The 23,794-nt window shown below is 36.1% G+C and overlaps 1 protein-coding gene across 1 annotated transcript in view; it reads left to right on the plus strand.

Annotated features, from left to right (window-relative positions):
• LOC137395304 (uncharacterized) overlaps positions 1-23,794 on the plus strand; it is a 63,117-nt gene that overhangs the window by 38,254 nt on the left and 1,069 nt on the right. Inside the window, exons 11-14 of the mRNA XM_068082196.1 lie at positions 13,175-13,308; positions 17,732-17,861; positions 19,468-19,552; positions 23,263-23,361. Coding sequence (XP_067938297.1) covers positions 13,175-13,308; positions 17,732-17,861; positions 19,468-19,552; positions 23,263-23,361 — 448 coding nt within the window. The remainder of the gene's footprint in view (positions 1-13,174; positions 13,309-17,731; positions 17,862-19,467; positions 19,553-23,262; positions 23,362-23,794) is intronic.

A 23,794-nucleotide genomic window follows, 5' to 3' on the forward strand; every position in this document is an offset into this window, starting at 1 on the left:
TATAAATGTAAGTGTTTGTTTGTCTGTTGTATGTCCAGTCTATAGCGATTGCTTAAAATACGCATGCTTGAACTACTAGAAGAACTTCAACTAGCATGCTTGAACTACTAGAAGAAAAGTACATGTCCAAACTTGAAACAATGCTTGCAGTCCGTTGTTCAGTGAGAGATCATGATGTGTAACGATTATATAGACAATTATTCCAATCTGTTGCAAGGTGGATACATAGCTTAGTCTCTCATGTGTGCATCTGAATATACGGGTTCGATTACCGTGAGGTGTCATCTTTTTTCTTAACGCCTAAAAGGAATTACAGGCTGACATGGCCCTTCTTATAGTAAAGAACAAAATATTAGCTTATGTTACTAGCTTATGTTACTCACATTCAATGGGTAAAGAAACTTAGCCAATGGCAACTACATTACCTGCCACTGTTTATAAGCTATTTTAATTCTTGAGCAAATGCGTAGCATAAGAAGTAAAAAATGTTTTTCAACAATATGTTTTAGCTATTCCTCGAGCTTTCAAATATTTGAATTATGCATTGGCCGGACACACTCATAAATAACCAAACACCTTCATTCAAAAGTTAGAATGGTAAATGTTGTATATGTTGATAAAAAATAAATTTTTCGTGCCAAAGCTTTTTTATTGTCTGTGCAACATCAGGCATTGAGCTAGCTATACACATAGCTGACATAGGTATATCTACTTGGGTTGATGCTAACCGATAAGATTTGAGAATCCGATACAAGCAACTGCTAATGTATATGACACGCCTCTTAAAATATGGGCGGCATTGTAAAATTCTCCTTGACTTGCCCTTGAGGGCTGCTATAGCAACAATCAGACACTTTCTTATCAACTGGCATATTATAAGCTCGTTGCAGTTATCATAGATGAGAGCAACACAGTTCTAATTTGAAGAGGCTAACAGCAATAAAATTATCCAGATTTCCCACATCTGCTCGACATGAATTCGCAGCAAAAGTGAAGCTTTTTATGAAAACTAACTACAGTAGTTGAATAGTAAAGAGTTGAGTGAAAAAGTGTGATCCGAGCCCATGGGGCAAAATTACAAACCCATTTAGTGACTAAATATAGTATAATATTTCCCATTAAAAAGATATATACACATATATCTTATATACACATATATCTATATATAATGTATATATATACATTGTATATAATGTATAAACACATATATGTATATACATTATATATATAAATATGTATATAAATAAATACTAGGTATTTATTTATATATATAGGTACAATAAAGTATAGACTAAAAGTCAGCATAAAGTGCTCGATACTAAAGTAGAGCTTACTATAAATTTGGTAAGAAATTTATTAAGATTTGACTAAGCATAAAAATTACTAAAAGTTTCATATTACACAAAAGGTGTGTAACACTCATCAGATAAAATGCTTAGCGCATTTTAGTGCATCAGATAAAATGCTTAGCATTTTACATACCTTTTGTGTAATATGAAACTTTTAGTAATTTTTATGCTTAGTCAAATTTTAATAAATTTACCAAATTTATATATATACATGTAGGTATAAATAAATGCTGACGTTGTCTGAGTAATGAAAGAGTTGATGGATATTATTTATTTTTATTTAACATATAACAACAGTTACCATTCTAACTTTTAAACTTCATATCATGAGAAAAGTGTTCTGTGCATTTCAAATAAATTGAAAGAAAAAATAAAACAACTGAAAACGTTATCAAACAACTATAAATTTTAAATTTCATATCATGAAAAAGTGTTTTGTTGAAATAAATTAGGAAAAAAATAAAAACAACTGTAAAGGTGTTCAACTATGAAATAATTAGCAAGTAATGCTAAATAAAGTATGTTTTGTTACAATGATTACAACGAAAAGTGAATTATTACCAATACAATTAAAATAAACTGGTAAAACAAAATAAAAGTCACGAATATGTTGAATTAATAATAATAAAGAGTACATAGAAGTGTGTGTATAAAAAATGTTACTGTTGCTGCAAACAGCTATCCGTCAAAATTTTCAAACGCAACAATACTGGTACCTCTCAATAATCGATACTGGCTCAAATGTAAAAATTACATATCGAAATTAAATACATCAGTGAAGTGCATGAGGGTACTTTGTTTGACCGAACCGAGAGAGAATGTAAAGACAATTCCTACTCAAGAATGTCCATGAGAACTTTTTTGTTTTTCCAATTTCCTGCGCTTGCCCTTTACAATAACCGGAAATTGAAGATTGAAGTTGTGCATTACAGTTGCAATGTAACGGAACATTTGAAATTAAAATGGCACAATTGACACATAAAAAATGAATAATGAGTTTTGAGATGGCTTAGAAGAAATTTCAAAAGATGAATAAACCAAAAGGTAATAATATTTATTCATATTAAAATGTACATATTGAGCTTTAATCACGATATAAAAAATAGAGGCGATCTATTTTTCAACTGGCTCGTCAGAACTTTCGGAAGATAAATTTAGCCCTACTACGGGCGAAGCGAATGTCGCCTATATTCTGCCCTCTTTCTGGTGGACGAATATCAAACATTTTGAATGCAATAAATCTGCTAACTTACCTCTAACTTGTCAAACATCTCTTAATAAATGTGCGTCAAGAAACTGAGAAATATCTCTATCAATTGATATCTATTGCTTGCAATTGACCTGCGACGATATTATAGCCTGTGTCCTTCTTTGTAAATTATTGTCATTTTCAATTTTTATTTCATTCTAAATTTGAAGACTTATTCTTATTTTATATCTGTATTTAACAGATGTTGTATGACATCTGTTGTATGACAGCTCATGTTGTATGACAGCTCATTGCACTCACTGATTTGTTTGCTAGTTTGCAGCCAAAACTAGCTTTTTATGTGCAATAGATGTGGAGTTATGGGCGTCGATCCATTGTAAGCCGTGTTAAGATAGCTGCAAGGATGCTATTAAATAACATGCTATAAATTTGCATATTTATAAAGTATACAACAGTAATCTATTAAATGATACAAATATATATTTATGAACAAGTGACATAAACGAACCATACTTATATTACTTGCAGAAACAAGAATTAACGTTTTTAAAACTAAAAAACATATTTCCATTGTTTGCTCAGATAGCTGCGTTTCGATTGTTGCTTTCAATGGAACGAACATCCTCTAGTTGTCCAATACCTTCCACAATATCTTCTTGCCTCCACTCTTCTTCTGCACTACTGAACTAGTCGATACTAACACTCAAGCAATTTTTGGTAAAGCAAAACTTTTACCCGCTGTATTTACCATTAATGCAACGCGTAAAAGTTTGCTCACAATAAATGTAACCTTTGGTCAAAAACTGGCGAACTGGGTTTTATATGCATGTCCTCTGAAGTATTAGGACCGTGTTAAACAAAAAACTACTATTAGCCTGAGATGGTTAGTAGTTATTTCTATGGCGTTGCTTTCAAAGTTCCATCCACCATCGTAAATTTAAACCATTTAATCCGCGTCAAACAAGAAACCATTTTTAGGCTCAAACAGTAATTATTTTTATAGCGTTACTCTGAAAGTTCAGCTACCATCGTAAATTTAGCCTATTTTCTACTTCGAAGTAGAAAGACCGCGTTACACAGAGAGCTACCAATAGCTTGAGACCGTTATTGATTATTTCTATGGTGTTGCTTTCAAAGTTTCAACGAAAAAAATGTAAAGCTTCAGAATTGGACAAGGAGAGAATTAACTGTTATTGATATATATACGATTCATTATTAATACGATTTTTTGGACACTTTTCTACTGATCAGTTGATATTATGGGCACATAAAGATCAAATAATGTCAAAGTGGTGGTCTATTTTTCAATTCTTCTCTCAGGGTGGCGGTCAATTGGAAGTGGCATTCAATTAGAGGTTTTACAGTATATTTCTCAAAGTATATCGTGTATCTGGTATATATCTCGTATGTCTGCGTTCCGGCTATAGCTATTAAAATCTTGGAATAATGAATCCCCACTGAAGAATATTTGATCTCAGACCCACCCGTTCACAAGTCCGGCACCCTACCAATTAGACCACCGAAATTGATTTGTTCGCTAGCTGGTATATGTCGCTATATGAGAGTAAATACCCAACGGCTTTGTGTACGACGCAGGGCCATAACATAATGTCACGAGAAGCTGGTAGCGCTCATTATTAAGCATACTACTCATATTTTCCATTGGCAATCTGCCAGGCTAATAGCAAGTGGCAGGCAACTTTCATTACTTGTCATTGTTTATAAGATGATTTTTAATACCCGGGCAATGTCGGGAAGCACAGCTAGTATATGTATATAACATAGGTTTTTTCGGTAAGTCTTGGTAAACATTACTCGCAGAGGCTTCTTTAGTTAGTGACAGTAAATCTTGCACACGGAGAGAGGTCTTTTCATTGAACGTTGGTAAACCTTATTACTTACTCTTATGAGCCTGAAAGGTTTATAACTATGAACCAAAATGTTTGTGAAATTGTTTAGAAAAGTTAAACCATTTCTTTTTCAGATTATTGCTGTCAGTTTTAAACCACAGAAACGTACTCTACAATTATGAAAATAGTTTTTATTCATCTAATCAACCCTGCAAACGGCCTGCCAGATTTAGATCTATAAAAAAAACCTTTAATGTTGTAAAGGTCGTCTTTGTGTCACCTTGAACCAGTGTTCTCTGTATGTGGTGTTCCTGAGGGTGTTTAAATGTTCAATATTGGCCAGTGTTTCTATAAAAGCTTGGTTATTTGAATATTTTCAAAAATATCGTTGTTTGCACTAGAAATATATACATTTAGAGAGTGAGTATACGCATAGTCATTAGTCACTGAAGGCTGTTTCAGTGCCCTAGTATGAACCTAGCATATGTGTGTCAACTAAAGCTTTCACTCTACCAATATATAGTCTCATTTTTCCTATAACATTTTTTCTTAGCAACTTTTTTTGATAATACTGTTTCCATCCTTGCGTGCGAATATTTATCTGGTTAGGTTATTAGGGTAAAATTATATCCAGATAATGATAATCCTGTTAAAATTTTAGGTTTCTATGACTTTTTTATTAGCACCACTAAGACCTCGCTTATAAAATTGTTGCCTTTGACACTTTGCTTAAACATGGTTCCACATTGGCTGAGATACCCTGGCGATAATCTCGCGCAGCAAAACACTTGCATTGGTAGGCTCTGTGCCTATGTTCACATAAAGCTGCATTGCTGGTGATCGCACAAAATTGGCCACTCATCATGCCGCTTTGAGAGTGCCGACTTTCACCTGTACAGTGCATGTCAGGAAAGTTTTGTCTGCGTCTCAGTTGAAGAGCGCTGAACTTTTGCGTTGACTGCTGAAAACAGCTGGTGGTACTTATCGCGCGTAGGTTTCTATTTCACCGTCGATGGCCCTACGATCCTGCCGCCAGTGCTTGCAGTGTATATGGAAACCAAGCTATCTTCTACTACTAAACTGAGCTTTCGCTACTAAATTTGTATCTCCGACCGCAATGCGGAATATGTTTCTTTTGCCACATTAGCAAAAATAGTTAAGTAATGAATTGTGCTTTCCTAATCAATAACGCTTGTATTACAGATGCTATTTGAAGATATAGGATGTTTTAAAACAGTAAATGAACGCCTTTCACTTTTCAATTGCACAAACTAAACTATAAATATTCTCATGTGTAAATCATTAAACTTCTGGCTAGATGAAGTTCTGTAAATGGTCACCGAGTGAAAGTACCAACCTGATTCAGATGTACAGCAGCATTTTCTTTTTGTGTAAAATTCAGCTAGTATCTTTATCTGTCCTAGTATCTAGTATGGCAATCTGTATTAGTTGAAAAGAACTTTCTTTCAAACTTCTTTAAAAAGACGCAGCAAATGCTTCCTCCCACCATTATTTCTCCATGATTGCTAATACCATGTAAAATAGTAGTACAGTAATGAGTAATTGTCTTCTTTTGTTGCAAGAGAAAGATAAATGCACAGTATTTTTGGTGTTTGTTGCTGCGTGGTTGACTCAATAAACTGCACCATGTGTTCGGGCTATGAAACATGAGGATTATTAAGTACAGGTAATCGTCGACTTACGACCACATTTGGTTCTGGCCAGTCGTAAGTCGATTTGGACGTAAGTCGATTCTGTATATTCTGTCGATTCTGATCTAACTTAAATGAATTCAACCTCCTAAACACATACTTGAAAGAAGTTTTAGTATGTATTTTAGTAACCTTCAAACTTTTAACTAAGATTTTATCATTTATCTGTTTGCAAATTCGTTTTTACCATAACGGATAATGCTGAACTCGCTATACATGGTGAGCAATGTATATCTCTTAACGTATATAATCAGTACACAAATCGCCAAATTTTAATTTCGAGCGAAATTATTGATGATATCGTATGGCAAAAAAATCGCCCTAACGAAAAGCTTAACAAAGAATGGCTTACGCTATGCCTCGCACTGAACTGCCTGACCTTCCCACGGACGTAGTTGTAAAGTTGGGTGGATGTATGTCACATAGGTCGCAAGTTGACGACTACCTGTACACTGTTTGTTTTGGGAAAATATTGCTGTTTCAAGTTTACATCGGAGTCTAATAATTACAGAAATAGCAGATCAGTTGAAATTCCTTTCTATGAGTCACGAGTAACCCGGTCAGGCTGTCTGGTCTGCCGTGAGAGATCGTAGATATAATAACTCTGCATACAATGATTCAGTAATAATTTTAAATAATAATGATGAGCATTCAGGAATGCTAGTCGGTGGTCGATTGACGCAGTTGCTTGAGTGTCTGACTATCATGTTGAATGTCAATTCAAATCCTGTGAGCTGCAATCTTTTTACCAACCTTCAACGAATGGATACTGTAGTGAAGATTCAGCCAAGGCTCACTGTCAATTAGCTTTTATCATGACCAAAATTAGGTCAACATTCTAAAATGTAACTAGAAATTCCCCTGTCATACAGCCCAAGACCGAAGTGATAATGGAAAAAAGAAAGGTTACTGCTGGTTGAGAAATGCAATATTAGTAGTCAAATGGCACTGCAGTGCAATAGGAGAACTGCAATGGTAGCTGCAATGGTAGCTGTAATGTAGTGGGTGTTATTATGTAAAACAAACAGCAGTAATGAAAGGAAAAGGTTATATGTTTATATCTCTCCCCTGCAATAGGAGAAATGCAATATTAGAAGTAAAATGGCAAGCTGCTGTGTAATGTACACAGTTTGAAAGTTGGTTGTGTTGAATGTAGAATGGTTTTGACAGTATCTGTAACAGAAAGTAAGCATTAACATTCACGTGTGTCTGGAAGTTTTTTGCAAACTGGAGCAAAATAAAGAAATGGGTCATGTCACAGAAACCATGGTTAAGTCGGGTATGTGAGATTTTGAGTTATCTACACTAGCAGAAGGAAAAAATTCTCAGTTATTTTGCAAAAAATTTGATTCCAGCTTAATTACAGCAGATTTTATGCTCAATAAACTGATTGCATGTTTACCATTAGTGCGAAAACATAGTTCTGAGAAAACTGGTGTTAAAGTTTGAGAAACGAAAACCAATGCACAATTTTGTTTACATTTCAAAACGTCATAGCAACCAATATTAAGAAGTTGTGATATTTATCTAGATTTCTGTATTTATATCCAAAAAATTATGCTGAATTTAAAAATCTAAACAGATTTTAGCTGGTTGTCATAGAAATAGCTGTATATCTATAAGAAAATGCAGGCCTATTACTTAATTTTGCAGATATTAAAAATGGCTTGGCAGTACCGTGATACTGGGCACAGCCATAGTATCATCAACAAAATCCTTAGAAAAATAATAACAGTAACATATTGCACACCATCGGTCACTATATACTTTGATCTTATAAATTCGAATGATTATTCTTATAACTAAATCTTATAATAATCTTATAAAATCAAATAATTCTTATAATTAAATATTGTAATAATCTTATAAGAATCGTTAGAAAAGTATCATCGTCATTTCCTTTACTGTCACTGCTTTGGACATCAGTTGGAATACCAAAGTATTCATTATAAGTGTCCAAAATGTCAGAGTATCTTTAGAATCGGCAAAAAAGAAACGATTACTTTTCAGTACTTCTACGTTTATTACAGAAACGTTCGGCGATTGGACAATGCCGTGGACTGGTGAAATGTACACATTTTCCTCTTGAAATGCGCACGGCTTCATGGTTCTACCATCTGTCGCACAGCTTTATGGGCGTTTTTTGGGCCGGTCTTAATTTTGATTAAAAAGGCTTGTCAGGTTTTAATGGCGATTTTAGGCCAAATTAATCTTTCTATTTATGTATAATTCGATCAGATGGGTAAGTTTTAAGATATTGTCTACACTTTTCAAAGACTTGTTAACATATTTAAGTAGGTTTATATGTGTTTTGTATCATTATTATACTTAAACGACTCCACACATAAATGGTTAAATTTCTGGATGGGATTTCGGTACAAGGGTTTGGCTACGACTGTTGATGAATAATTTTCGGGAGTTGTGTGCACATATGCATTTATCATAAAGCTCCCAAACACTCGCTTCGCCCGTGTTTGGTCGTGGGAAAATCAAATAGGTGTCAGCTCATCCACTGCCCATTATTTGCTGTACTTTTTTATTATGTCATAAAGTGCCATTATATATGCTGATGGATACTTGAGTAGTAAGTGTAGCTGCCACGCTAGAGTTGTGTCAGGGTCAGATTCTACATGTTGACCGTGAACTGCTACTATAGTGACCTTATAGTAGTGAACCCAAGCTGGGTCAACAAATTTTGTAGGTTGACCCAACCTACAAAATTGTACAATAACAATTGTATCAGTTCAATTTTTGTTAATTTTGTTGTTACGATGTCAGTCCATGGCTATAAGTTATCAATCATCTAATGCATCGGCACTTTAGCTGGTCTAGTTTGTGGGATGAACGGAGGCAACACAGAGATAACACATGTGTAATACGTCTTATTTCACCGCTGAACTACAGTGGAACCTCTACTTACGAAAGACTACATGTAGGCCTATACAAAATTTTAAAGTTACGAAAAGTCTTTTGGTAATAATTTTGCTTCAACTTGAGGAAAGATATTTCTAAATAGAAAGGCATGTTTGTTTGTTTTATGTTTTGGGTTGTTTGCCTCTCGTGGGTACAATGTACAATGCATCTCACTCAGTTTCATTGGCTAACAAAAATCAATAAAGGACGAGTGTTTAGTTTTTATTAGTTACATAATTTGGAGTTATCATCGCATACAAATCTGTCATTTCTGTAAGATGGCTTAGTTGTTCAGTTCGTGCTGATGTATATTCTGAGTAAAATAAAACTAAGACATCAATTCAACACTCACCACTCCCAACCATCATCCTCCACTTCCCACGGTCTGTGCTTGGTCTTGTCTAGACGGCCAAAGGTAAACCAACAAACCCTTCGTAGTTTTTATTCGTTATTTCTCTGTTCTTTTTTCTCTTGTGTACTTTTTCTATTTACTATGTAATAATGTAATTGTAAAATGTATTTGTTTCAGGTTTTAACCATTGCATGTATTTATAATTTATACAAATGCTATATCCGGGTTTTTGTGAAGGTTTGAAACGGATTAGGGCATTTATATAATAAAATCGGTTTCTACCTCTGAAATCTTCTGCTTACAAAACGGCTTGTGGAATGAACTAATGCTGTAAGTAGCGGTATCACTGTACTTTACATCTTTTTCTTCAACATAGAGCTTAGTTACACGGTCTCACTGAGTAGATAGCTTAGTTACACGGTCTCACTGAGTAGATAGCTTAGTCACACGGTCTCACTGAGTAGATAGCTTAGTTACACGGTCTCACTGAGTAGATAGCTTAGTTACACGGTCTCAATGAGTAGATAGCTTAGTTACACGGTCTCACTGAGTAGATAGCTTAGTTACACGGTCTCACTGAGTAGATAGCTTAGTTACACGGTCTCACAGCTTAGTTACACGGTTTCACTGAGTAGATAGCTTAGTCACACGGTCTCACAGAGTAGATAGCTTAGGCACACGGTCTCACTGAGTAGATAGCTTAGTTACACGGTCTCACTGAGTAGATAGCTTAGTTACACGGTCTCACAGCTTAGTTACACGGTCTCACTGAGTAGATAGCTTAGGCACACGGTCTCACAGAGTAGATAGCTTAGTCACACGGTCTCACTGAGTAGATAGCTTAGTTACACGGTCTCACTGAGTAGATAGCTTAGGCACACGGTCTCACGGAGTAGATAGCAAACATATATTACTTGTTCATGCATCTCAAATAACACATGCATTCATCCATAACCAAAAGAATTGTGTTATACTGTTATGACCTTGTTGTGTTATACTGTTATGACCTTGTTGTGTTATGAGACGCGCAAGCTGCAAGCCACGTTAGTGACTAATACTAATGCAATAAGACAAAATGAACTCCTGGCCTTTCAACCCCTTTCGTGGAAGCGTCAGCTTCCCTGTCATGTAATTAGGTCGGAGTCTCTACTCAGGGGATCAGTTGAGAGCAATTGAAAGCAGACAAGATGAGCAAGGGCTATTATAGCTGAGTGCATTAACTTGTATGGCAGCTATAGGTACTTAACCATTAAAAGATGAAAATTGCATGCAAGAAGCTGCATTGATGTCTTTTCTAGCTGTTTCTGGAGGCTACATGTTTTACGCTAGTAACTTACCCGTAGACATTTATGGTTCCATTTCCTGTCGCAATGACCAAAGATTGTTCGCAGTGATTCATAAGTAAAAGCTGTACAGGTGCAACATTGTGTGTACAGGAGGCGTAACATTGGAGTGTACAGGGGTACATTGCACTTTACTGTTGGAAATAGTTTTCTTCTACAGAGTTGTCACTTGCATCAAGTAAAAACTATTATAGATTAGACATAGGGAGAAGGGCTGTTGAGATAACTGAATCTTAGCTCTTTAAGATTAGTTACCACGATGAATAATAATAATAAAAAACACTAATAATAATTCCAATAATTATAATCACAAAAATAATATGCGGTCAGCAGCAAGCATTCTGTATACTGCAAGCAGCACTATTTTTGCTGAAAGAAAATGGATATTTGTGATTGATCAATGTGTGATATTGAATACCAGGAGGTACATAAACCAATAATATCTTTGTCATATTGCTTGGCTTTACATGATGAAAACAGTGGCCAGCGAATAAGTGAAAACATGTGGGCTCACTGTGTTTCCTTACATGCAAATATTAAATTGCTTAAAGCTTCGTAGCACTTTGTCCCGCTGAGTGGCTGAGTGTACGTTGACTAAAGATTAATGACTGCCTTTGCGTTTCTTTCAGGTTACAATAGCAGCAGTCTTGTTTTCATACTCTCATCGCTCCTAGTAACGCTTGAAAACAACAGTCCGTACAAAGGACTAAATCTGAATTACATGTATGCTTCTCTATGTTGATATTGTGTGAAATAATTTAAAAAAACATCTTCAGCTTTTGAATCCGGTTTTCTTACAAAGAGGCTCTAATGAAAGTATGAATGAAACATAGACTTGCAATGCTAGTATAGCGGTGCCGCAGTATTCTCTAGCGAACAATGGGCCTCTTGATTTGTTAGCCCCTCAACCAGTCCATTATAATAAAACACAGACTATGAATGAATGAAGAAATATGCTTGTTTACAGCTCTGGTTTGTATAAAGTTTGTTCATGTAAAAGTCAATGTTGGCATAGCATTAACTGGTCCTCGAGGCTGTCATTGATTTTATTACCGGTCTAAATTTTGGCTACCAAAAATCTTGTTTTGCAATCATGATCACTAGTGAACATTGGGATCGGGTCTTTGATAAAGCTAAGCTTGCTTTACCCCTCAAGCTTTTGCATAGCTTTGTTTAGAAAATCATAATATTCATTAGGAGCAGAAATACTACTACCAGAATAATGATGACAGCATTGGTATGAGATATGAAAACATCTTTTTTTAGTTCTGTGATATACATGTATACACTTGTGAAGTAAGACAGACAGCAACATTGAACTCACCATTGTATGGAGGGCAAACAAAGGAAAATAAATTTAATATTTGATTTGGTATAACTCAAAATATGACAAAGTTATCCCTATATAAAGCTTGCTCAATTCTCACGTCACACCCTCAATTTCGTGATAAGACCGCTATTTCCGTCTTGTTATTACCCCACAGCCCAGTCATTACATATAGGCCACTGAGCATAGTATTACATATTGTGCAACTCATACTATTCATAATATCAATCATGAGATGGGTTGTTATTGAGACATGCAAGGCATTTAGTCGGCAGCTGAGCCCATAGTCCTGTGAATGGCCTCGCAAACTGGAGGCAAAATAAGATGCATTGTGAAACTCTATTACTAGCGTCAGTCATCTCTGCGATGACCTTATGCTAGCATTTATACATAGCAATGTCTATTGTGTCATTGGTGAAACAAATTTTGAATCGCTATGCTATTTTAACGCTACTCAGGTTTTATTATAAATTGAACTACTGTATTCTGGAGCATCTATAGTTTTTTGAACGTACAATCAGCGAGCTAATCATGAGAAAACAGCAAACATGAATATGAAGTAGAATAGGGCTGGCATTCACCACTAGTATCAAGACTCACAAATTCGTCAAAAACCAAGTTTCTTTTCAATTCTCGTAGTACTTTTTATCTTATAGCCTATGCTATTTTTCTGTCACAAGTCTGTAGACCTATTATTAGATAAACTGTGTACGAGGCTTCAGTTTACCAGTGATCAATAAAGATACGGATACAAAGATGCGAAATGCGAAACTTTGCATGTACAGTCGAGCCTCAACATAATTGTGAAGTTAATCCGTTCCGGTATATGCTTTGTACGTTGACGCAAATATTCGTATAAGATTACATTGTATTTTGTTTAATTCGTTTCAAAGCTAAAAAAACAATAATAAATACTTCAGGTGTTTACATATATTATTGAAAACAAATTCAGTATATAGAAGATCATGTAAAGATCTAGTGGCAACAATTTTTAATTGTCCTACTCCATAGTTCTTCTTCATACAACTTTTAGGTATCTAGCAGTCGGGCATACTTTGTCTGAAAGAGGTCGCGTCACATGTTTCCTAAACGTTTAGGATTTCTTTTGCTCTTTTTAGCTCGCTGACGATGTCGGGCCGTATATCTGCGCCCTAAAGACTCATGTGGATATCTTGGATGACTTCGATTTTACGGAAATCAAACGACTCGTCGAAATTTCACAACAACACAATTTCGTCATCTTTGAGGACAGGTAAGCTTCGTATCCGCATATAGTTTTACATACAATCAGAAATAACTTTAGCAGATTTGTACTCGCTCATTCTAAAAACACACTCTGGGCTTGACATGCAATTATTGGTAATCTGATGCTAGATGTTGGAGCAAAACTTGCCATAAAATTATACAAGCGCTTCCCTATTTGTTTCCCCCATTCAACCCCCTGTGACTCAGGAGGGCAATCTCGCACTTTTTCATATTGAATGAGACAAAAATTGCTCAAAACAATGAAAAACAGACACATTTGAAATATATGAACACAATATGCTATAGGAAGGTCATTCTAAAGGGATTTCAACATTTTTACACAGCAGCATGAAAAAACAGTTCACTTTACGATCTGTAAATATTGTTATGCCTTTTCTCTGCTGTTATCCAATGGCAACGTGGTTCTTTATGGGCGAGTGAGTATATACAAAATTTCGTGATTTCTCGTTATTTGTGCTTGCTGATAGGTTGTGACTAGTTAAATCAAAAAGAAATTAACTCAGATTTTTTCTGCAATGAAAAATATACTTTCTTCCCCTTCACGGTTGAGTTTTGCACCCCTACAAACAACAGCTCACACCCTTTACGGGTACGAGTAACTCGAATCAGGAAGCCCTGCGTTATATATATTGTAATGACAGCTCTTTAGGAGCTGCTACAGGTAAGTACATACATCAATAACGATAACGCAAATGCATTTTATAAAACTATGCGAAAGATAAATTGTATTTAGAGAACGAAATAGAGTTGCAATTGAGAAAACAAAAGTTCATATTGTTTACAAGAGCACACAAACTAAAGTGCAGGTAGGCTTGGCAGTTGGCTGGGAGGTAGAGATGGTAAAAGAGGGGAAGGGGGGAGACAGCATAATTTGCTCTACAATAAACCCCTTGAATTTTAAACTTATATTTTTTCGTAATTTTTTATTTAAAAAACTTTTTTCATTAGCCTTTTCATTTACACTCAGAAAGTAAACATGTCTTGGATATCAATTCAGGTGTAGAATCCAATATTTCCATAAATTTTACATTGAGCTACAGACCAACTTAACATAGTTGCTACTGTCCTAATTCTCCTCATTTAACGCTGATGTTCATTTGGCAGCAGATGTGTCACTTCTGCATGAAGAGCTGCTGCCTCCTGGTATGTCTGGTGGTTAAATTGTATACGCATAAAACGTGTCTCCACTTAATATCATCTTTGCACTGGTATATTATGTATCAGCATACAATGTATATATATACCCATGGAATAAGTATACGTAAGCATTTGTACTCTTTTGTAAGCTTGTACGGGATATTTAGCATTATAACTAGCTGGTAATAAAAAAGGTTTTTGTGTAGAAAAAAATTTTTAATTGGCCAAGTTTCTTTACCCAATGAATTTGAATAACTTAAGCTAGGCTAATCATTACTGTAATAAGAGCAGTTATTATAACTTGTGTCAGTGTTAGGAAAGAAGAATTCGTCATGATCTCTCACACAATCACGATCTTCAAGCGTGCTAGCTTAACCAATCCGCATTAAAGATTGGCAGGTGCATAAGCATATGCACAATTATTCTATTTTACAGCAATGTAGCCTCTTGGTTTAGTAGATAGACACACCTTTCTGGGGACCTGGTGGTTACGAGTTCAAATCCAATGCGAAGTGGATTTTCATTCCGATATCTTTATCACTATAACTGGACACTTGAACGACAGACAAAAACTGAGATTTAAATATATTTACGGGTTTGTAATACGCTGGTGATTTTAATGTAATGAAAAGCAAGCTTAGATAATGATGGCGTCTAATGGAGACAGACAAGCGTTATTATTGGTTAATCGTGGTCTGTTCGTTTTGGTAAGAACATCTTCGGCAGTGAAGCTGTCAAGACCTTTAGGGGAAAGGCATTGCTAAATCCTGGTTTTTACAGTTTAGTAGTTACAAACTAAAATAAAAGCTATATCTCTCTACATGTAAGCCAGTCGTTGCAGCGTGAGATATAGTAACAAGTATCTTATCAGGGTCACCTCGCTGAGAGTCGTTTAATTAAGGCCAATTTGTTGCATTTTCTTGTGGTTACGGAGTGTGTACCCGCTGGCTATTGCTAGCATATATATTGCTAGATCCAGGCTACACTCTTGTTGATTAGCCTAGTAAACATTAGCACTATTCTGGGAATTGTGGGAATGCCCGAGACATCTGATGGCAGATAATACTAGGCAGCTGTACTCGTTAATTTTCAAGCAATCTTTTCACAAGCAGGGATCTGTAATTGCTGTTGTATTATTATGGGCTGTTCAGTGACAACCCTGCAATTCTAAGAAACGTTCTTTGTACTCTGAACATTTATTTAACCAGAATGTCTTTTTAGCAGTTTGGTGAAATGACTGCCAATTTATCATCATCATCGCCAGTTGATTATTATCATTATTCATGCGAGTTTGTATCACCACAAGCTACCCGAATTGTGAACTTTGTTTTCATTCAAAAGAACTGTTAGAAAATTACACATACTTGCATACATATATGTAGAATGTACGTTGTTATAACGACCATCTATGAGGTTGAATCTATTTTTAGAATTGCTGTTGATATTATTCATTGTGGCTCTTATTAAAAGCTTGTTTTTATTATTCATTCTATCAATGCACCATAAACTTTATGATACATTTTACTGCATCATAATATGAAGATTCTACACTATGTTTCCATTGTGTAGATTATACGGATGCGGAATTGTGTGCACGTTGAGTTACCATGCGATAAGTGTTCAACTGACATTCACATGTTGCGGGTTAACGTGGGCGCCTTATTAAAAAAATAAGGAGTTCTAGGCCAGAGGTCATAGCGATGCACTCCTGTCTCGCTGAGCAGCGAGCTTTTCAGATAGGAATGACTAAATTTAATTCAAATTTGGCTGCGACTAGATATATAAGTGTTCAAAATTGACTAACGTGAGCGGCATTTTCTTGCGCATCATTTGTAAGAACCGTTTCCATCTTTCACACGTACAAAACATTTAATAAAAATTTATGGGGAACAAAACTGGCTTGACTTGCAGGTTTTTTGTCATTTACATTTTACAAATGACGCCAAGCGAATGGATCAACCGTGTCGTAGTCATAAAAACAATGAGCTAGTCGCATGTCAGACTAACACATGTGTTTGACTATCAAGAAACAAGAAACAAGGCGCAGCAAACCCAGACTCCGGTTAGAGGAGTTATTTTTAGAATGATTAATTATTGACTTTTCTGTTGATAACATAACATCCTTTGGTGACCCAATTGAGAGAGAGGATCGAACAAAATGATTAATTTACGCAGAGGAATGTGACATTAATTTAACCTGAATAATGTTACTCGTTGGTTTAAATCATGGGTTCCCAACCAGGGAGGAGTTCCCCCTTAGGGGAAATTTTGAATATACAAGGAGGGAGCAGAGAGGTGTCTGATTTGTTAAATTTTTAATTTATGTTTTGCAGTGCCGTGTGAGTTTGGGTTTCATCATTTAACATTTTGGTTTTATATATAACACTAGTTGCTAATAATGAGCTACTAGTCAGAACCCAGATATATGTGAACACATCCATCCAGATTTTGATTGAATAGTAAGTTAACCTAGTCATAAACCGATTCACCGCCATGCCGAAGGTCATCTATTGTTGTGCGTTGTATGTTATTGTCTAAAAATTAATAATATTTTGTTATATGTTTAGATATGTACAATAAAATGGGATTATAATTTGTATTGGCTGTTTTTAGTCATGTGAGTTAAAAGTGCATGGGGAATCAAATTTATGAAAAGGCATAAGGGAGAACTGAATGAAAAAGGTTGGGAACCCCTGCATTACATCATGGGAACCCCTGCATTACATCATGGGAACCCCTGCATTACATCATGGGAACCCCTGGTTTAAATGTTGTAAAATTGATCGGCTGTAATGATTACGAATAAGTCATGGTGAAGGCTTAAGAGAACAATGTTTTTTTTTATAAGAATGTTTAATTATATTATAAATCCATTCACATGCATAAACATGTATGTAATCTTCCATACATTGGAGGGCAGTTTATGAGTTAGTAAAGTCATTTGGCACTTGAAGCAATGCCTCATATTTGTTGGAAGTATTATAGTTTGTTTGAAGTTGATTGGTGATTTGTCTTTTTAAACATTGTTAATAGCTGTTTCCAAAAAGTATCAGTTGCCACAATAAACTGAAATAAAGGAGTATTTATCCGTAAAGGTTTTGAGTTTTTTAGCAAAGCTTACCAAAATAACATAGATATTTTTCATGGTGTCCATCAATTCATAAATGACACATTGAAAGACTACATTATTATTATTATTATTGGTATCTTTGACTGGTAACTATCAGCCTAGCCATAAATGATTGCGACAAAATGTTTTGTGGACGTTACAGGAAGTTTGCTGATATCGGCAGCACTGTTCGGCAGCAGTATGAAGGCGGTATGTACAGGATATCTGATTGGGCAGAGCTGACAAATGCTCACTCCATCCCGGGACCTGGCATTGTTGAGGCATTGAAGCAGGTCTGTCTGTGACCATGGCTTGTAGTGCCTGTTATTCTCTTCGATGTTCTGCATTACTTATTATTGATGTTATCACAGTACTACTACTGCACTACCACAGTATTACTACTGCGCTACCACAGTATTACTACTGCGCTACCACAGTACTACTACTGCGCTACCACAGTACTACTACTGCGCTACCACAGCACTACTACTGCGCTACCACAGTACTACTACTGCGCTACCACAGTACTACTCTTGAGCTACTATTTATTTACTCAGATGCTCAAGCAGTTATTTTTTATGCTGCCAACAAAGAGCGTTTGAATAGCTTAAGTGTTTATTGACCCACTCAAAACCATAAACTAGGTGATTGTTAACAACTAGTTGAGCATGCTTTAGCGCTCTTAGCTTATACAGTAATCCATGAATGCAAAGCTAGTCCTAGTTGCACTTGTACAACCTTGATAAGTTTGCTGTACAAATTACCTAGATGGAAACTAAACAGCGGCTATGGCTCTCTATGACAAAGTGTCTCGACTTTCGTTTTGTGTAATCATTGGTTGACTGATTGGAGTAATATTGATATATTGATGTAAAGGGTATGGAGTTTGATAGCGCAACAAAACAACTATAATTTGACCTAGTTGCTAGCGAAAGCCTATGTGTGAGGCAAGCATAGACATGCATTGGTTCACCAAAGGCTATCTGAACCGTGTCAACACTGCGTCATGCTTGTGATAAGACTTATCTATAGCTGGTTACACTATCTAAATTCTGAATAAGTCCTAAGTGCTCTGAGTATATGGCTTATTGATACATGGCGGTAGTCATCTGTTCTGTGTTGTTATCTTGTTGTAATTTCCTTGTTGTGAAGTTGAACTTGATAATGAACTAACATGATATAGTTTGATTTGGTAATTCACTCGGTTGTAACAAACAAATACTGTGACCATTGACGCATGGCATACATTACAAATAAGAGTGGTCGACTCGGAAAAACTTCCGAGCCACTAAACCGGTACAAACACCGATGCCTGTCGTCAAGCATTGTTGCCGCCTAGTATTATGCTATTTATTAATTTAAAATCAATTTTAAAATATTTTTGTTTAGAGTTACTGCCAATTAAATGTTCGCAATGCCGCAGGCTGTTTTCCCTACGCATATGCGTGACATAACATCACAGACTGTCTATCGTTGAATAGGGTAGGTGATGAACATTCAGTCGTCGGCATATCCTCCGCATGCCGCATTCAGCTATATGCCACCATCATTGTAGTTATTTCATAGATCACCCCATGAATGAACCCATATATATTTTAGCATACACTGAATAGATTATCATAGCCTACCAGCATTTAGCTAATTGCACAGATCTCTAGTGACAGCTTTAAATGATGCCTAGACACTGGCGATGGACACCTGACATACATGTCATACCATGACACACATTCAACAACATGACATGTACATGTCAAAAACTACATAGTTTTTACTGGTACAAGAATACACCGATGTATGAGCTGGTTATGTCTGTGATTATATATGGAATAATTAGAAACCTTGTACCACCAGTAGCCATCTGAGTATATTTAATTCTGGTACTCATGCTATCACCTGCAGGTAGGACTCCCCAAGCAACGGGCTTGTCTTCTCTTGGCTGAGATGAGTTCAAAGGGAAATCTAGCCAACGCTAGTTACTCATTTGGTGAGTGTTGTTCAGTCAGACCACAGACATAAAGACATAGCCTAGTTATTATTAGATGTCTGCCGATGATCGGCTTTACATGACCCGCATTCATCATTCATATCAGTAAATGCACACTTCCCTTTTTCATGTCAGTTGATTTTGAAACTAATGCATTCACCAGTTTTCTAGAAATTGGAAAATTGTGTCAACATCCTACCATTTGGAGCATAAAATAACTTCTCTACCAGAATAATAATTTAAACAATCTCTGTAAAGCTGTCGATGGAATGTTTCACTTGTAACTCTGTAATGTTTCACAATCTCTGTAATGTCAACTTGAAGCTAATGGCTTGCTAGCTGCGCTGATGGTGATTTGGCTGTGATCAGCATTTGTTATTTTTGCGCAACAGAGTATTTTTACCAGCAAACCTTCCGCTTAAAATTTATTTCACAACAAAACTCTGTTTTTTTTGTTGGAAAAAACCACTTGTTCATTAATCACATCGAATAAGCTTTTTATCAGAAAACCTTGTTTAGGACGTATTCATTTCATATTTGGACTCTGTGAGTCTGCATTGACTGTTTATAGATGTTTTGGAGGCTTTTAAAGTATAAGCAACAGTAAAATAATTGTTGTGTGCGCATCAGCAGCCAAAGCTGTTAACCGGTTTTAGCAACATATAACATCAACAAAGGTGAAAAGCTGCAAAGTTTTCCTTTTTCTAACCCCTTCTGTTCTATATATACATAGCTCTATATATACATAGCTCTATTAAAATTGCTAAAAATCAATCACTAGGAGCAGTTGGTCTCACATCACTTGAAGCAGTTGTAGAAACATAATATATATATCCGTTCTAGCAACACTGTGTTAAGATGGCTGGTGAAATGCTTCCAGTGAATTCATTCTAGTCGTAATACGGTCCTACTTCAACTTACAAACAATCATCCCCGCTCGTGTATTTATTGGCATGTGACATGAAAAATTAAAATAAAACTTTAAAAATTTTTTTGAAGTAATTTACTGTAAAAAGTAAAATTTGCAAGCAATAAAATATATATTTTTCAAATTAATTCAAACTATATCTAGTGTAAATTAGCGTAAGTTATTTTGCATGTTTGTATCACTGGTTTTACGACCGAACCTGCTCTTAGCCAAGCCTGCACTTATATTCATGTGTTTCTAAGGTAAAGCAACATTAAAAGCCTTTTATACTAATTATTAAATTATATTTATTATTGACTTATTTGTTAAATATGATTCAGGTTTTTCACATTAAGTTTTCTATAATGAATTTGTTGTTAGGTTATATATGATTACGTGAAGTTTTTATCAATGTTTTTCGGCTTAAATTAAATTTAAATTAAACAAAATACAATGTATTCTTATAAGAATCTTTACTCATATAAATAGCATTTTCTGCATATGACAGAAATATCAAAGCATAATAATTTAGTTCGTCAAGGTTGAACTATGTCGCTGACTTGTTCGTCAAGGTTGAACTATGTCACTGACTTGTTCGTCAAGGTTGAACTATGTCGCTAACCCGTCTTACAACATTCTAATCAAATTTGTGATATTCCGTCGATCAGTCCTCACCAATACAGATCTCTTTTAGTTTTGCAAAGTTATGAAAATCACTCTGTATCTTTCAACATTGTCCATTTTCACAAACAGGTATTCTATGTCCTACAACTGTCAAACCTTGATACTCCAATATACACTGCTCAAAATATTTAAAGATCATCATCACCCTTGGCAAACAGTCCATCAGTAAACTGAGATGGTTTGAGAAATGTTTGATATAGCTCGATTGAAATTGCGCACATTTTTGCAGAATTGCGAAAACATTTTGAAGCTATTTAACGCATGACTTTCTATAATTCTACCGTTATCAACATACACACTCACTGCAATTTTCCTGTGCTATTATAGCATGAGGTCTACCACACTATAGTGTGAGGTCTATCTCTCACTATTACTAAAGCGTGAGCTCTACAGCTGAATTATTCATCCCTCATAGATAAAACACGTGTCATATATTTGTTTAAGTAATAAACACCTAATTTGTACTTATCTTAGAAATGACTTGTAAAATGATTGGATGTTATCCAACATGTTATCATTGACCGTAAAATCTCTGAATGAACCCCCACCTTTTTTTGAACACTACACCTATTCGACCGCCACTATAGAAGAAAGGTTGAAAAATAGAGTGTCACACTTTAATTGAGCGTCTCCTTCATTTGACCGCCAATTTTCATGAACCCATAATAGCAAGTGATCAGTAAAAAAGTGTTCACAAAATCGTATTAATTCATAATTCGCTAATATCAACTAGTTCAGCAGTGCAGAAGAAGAATTGAGGTCAAATGACATCTCGAAAGTGATTAGTGATTTTCGGCGACTAAGTACTAAAAATTGCAGTTTAAGCTCGTTCACTTGGAATTTCCAACAACTATATTACTAGCCAGAGTCGTATAGTTTCACAAGCTATGGGAAGCTATACGGCTCTGTTACTAGCAGCTAGCGTTCTATATTGTCTCTGTGATTAAGACTTTATAGCGGGGTGTGAAGAAGACCCCCAAACTTGTATTTTCCTTATAACATATCCGAATCAAAACATCGAGGAGGAGAACAACGGGGCAGGCTCGTCTAAATAATCTTCTAATATTGTCCATAAAGATGTTGAAATAGATACAGAATCAGTTGTGAAAGATTTCTGCCATAGACACATTGACAGAATAAGAGCTATTGCAATAAAGAGTAATAGCTCTTGCTCTGTCAATGTCCCTTACAGAAATCTATAGTGTCATGAGTTTTATACCGTAATTTTATTATCGTTTGTTGAATAAAGAAAAGGTTTTGCTTTCCATGAACCATAAACAATATATTTATGTAGATTTTGAGGCTTACAATTAATTGCATTTATACATAATTTCGAGGGTTGTTGATACTTAAAATTTCCAGAGCTTCGGGGTGCTGCCCCGGACCCCGTTAAGGGGCTTACACCGCCCCCCCCCCAAACCCCCGGGCGTTCGTAACTAGTCGCCTAACATTTGCCGCCCCAACTTGCATCCAGGGAATACAGGTCTGCTTTCGAATAGAGGTGGCGTTCATTTTGAGGTTTTACAGTGAATTTTTCTTCTCAAAAATCTGACAAGCTATTTGGGAAATACAATGCCAGCCTCTATTTAAATGCCGCCTCCATTTGACCGCCAGTATAGGGGAAGGGTTGAAAAATAGAGCGCCATGGCATTCAAATAGAGGTTTTACAGTATTTCATGAGCATTGGTCACATGGTATACCTCACCCTTCATCTGGGTAGGTCGCGTATGGCGGTAGACCTCACACTATAGTAGCACCCATCTTCCTATAGTTAACAATATTGTTTCCAGGTCTCTGGCAAGACCAATTTCTTTCCTCACAATGTTTAGACTCGCATTCTTACAGTTCTAGTTTAGCTAAACTAGGATTGGTCAGCTGTACATGTAGTCTAGAGGAAGTTTTACCTATGGGCCGTGGGCGCACCAGCGATGACTGCTCCGTGTTTACACACTTGGATCGCTAGTCATTCAGCCTATACTGTATGATGTGCAGGTCATTGCATGTATTGATTATCACTGTTGTACGTAGTACTTGTGAAATTATCTCTGCTCATATGAATTGTTTGCGCAGAGCATTCATGCGAAATGATAATACAAGCCTTTTATATTCTCTTTTCTAGCGACCGTAAGCATGGCCCAGGAAAATAACGATTTTGTTATTGGATTCATCTCACAGTCTAAACTCACTTCAGACCCAACATTGATACACATGACACCAGGTATTCTTCTCCAAGTCATCTGTACATCAATTCGCTTGCGGGTTTTATATGTTTCATCAGTTGGGGGTGTCTCGTGCACTCGCTTGCAGATCTAAAGGCGGGCAGGCGGGTTGACATTTCATGGTGACTCTTTAGCCTGGTTCCCATATACGCCGTAAGCACCGGTGACAGCACCACAGGGCTATCAGCCGTGAAATGTGAACCTACACGCCGAGTACCACCAGTAGATGCCGGCGGTCAATGCAATAGTTCAACGCTGTTCGATTTTCGCGAATAACCGCAAGCAAAACCTTCCCGGATTGCACTGTGCAGGTGAAGGTCATCATTTTCAAAACGGCATGGCGAGTGAACATTTTTATGCGATTATTAGCGATGCAGCTTTCTGTGAACAGATCTGCCGAGCTTAGTGTCGTAAGTGCTGCGCAAGATCACC

This window comes from Watersipora subatra, chromosome 4 (genome assembly GCF_963576615.1).
Source record: "Watersipora subatra chromosome 4, tzWatSuba1.1, whole genome shotgun sequence".
In the NCBI taxonomy this organism is placed as follows: Eukaryota; Metazoa; Bryozoa; class Gymnolaemata; order Cheilostomatida; family Watersiporidae; genus Watersipora; species Watersipora subatra.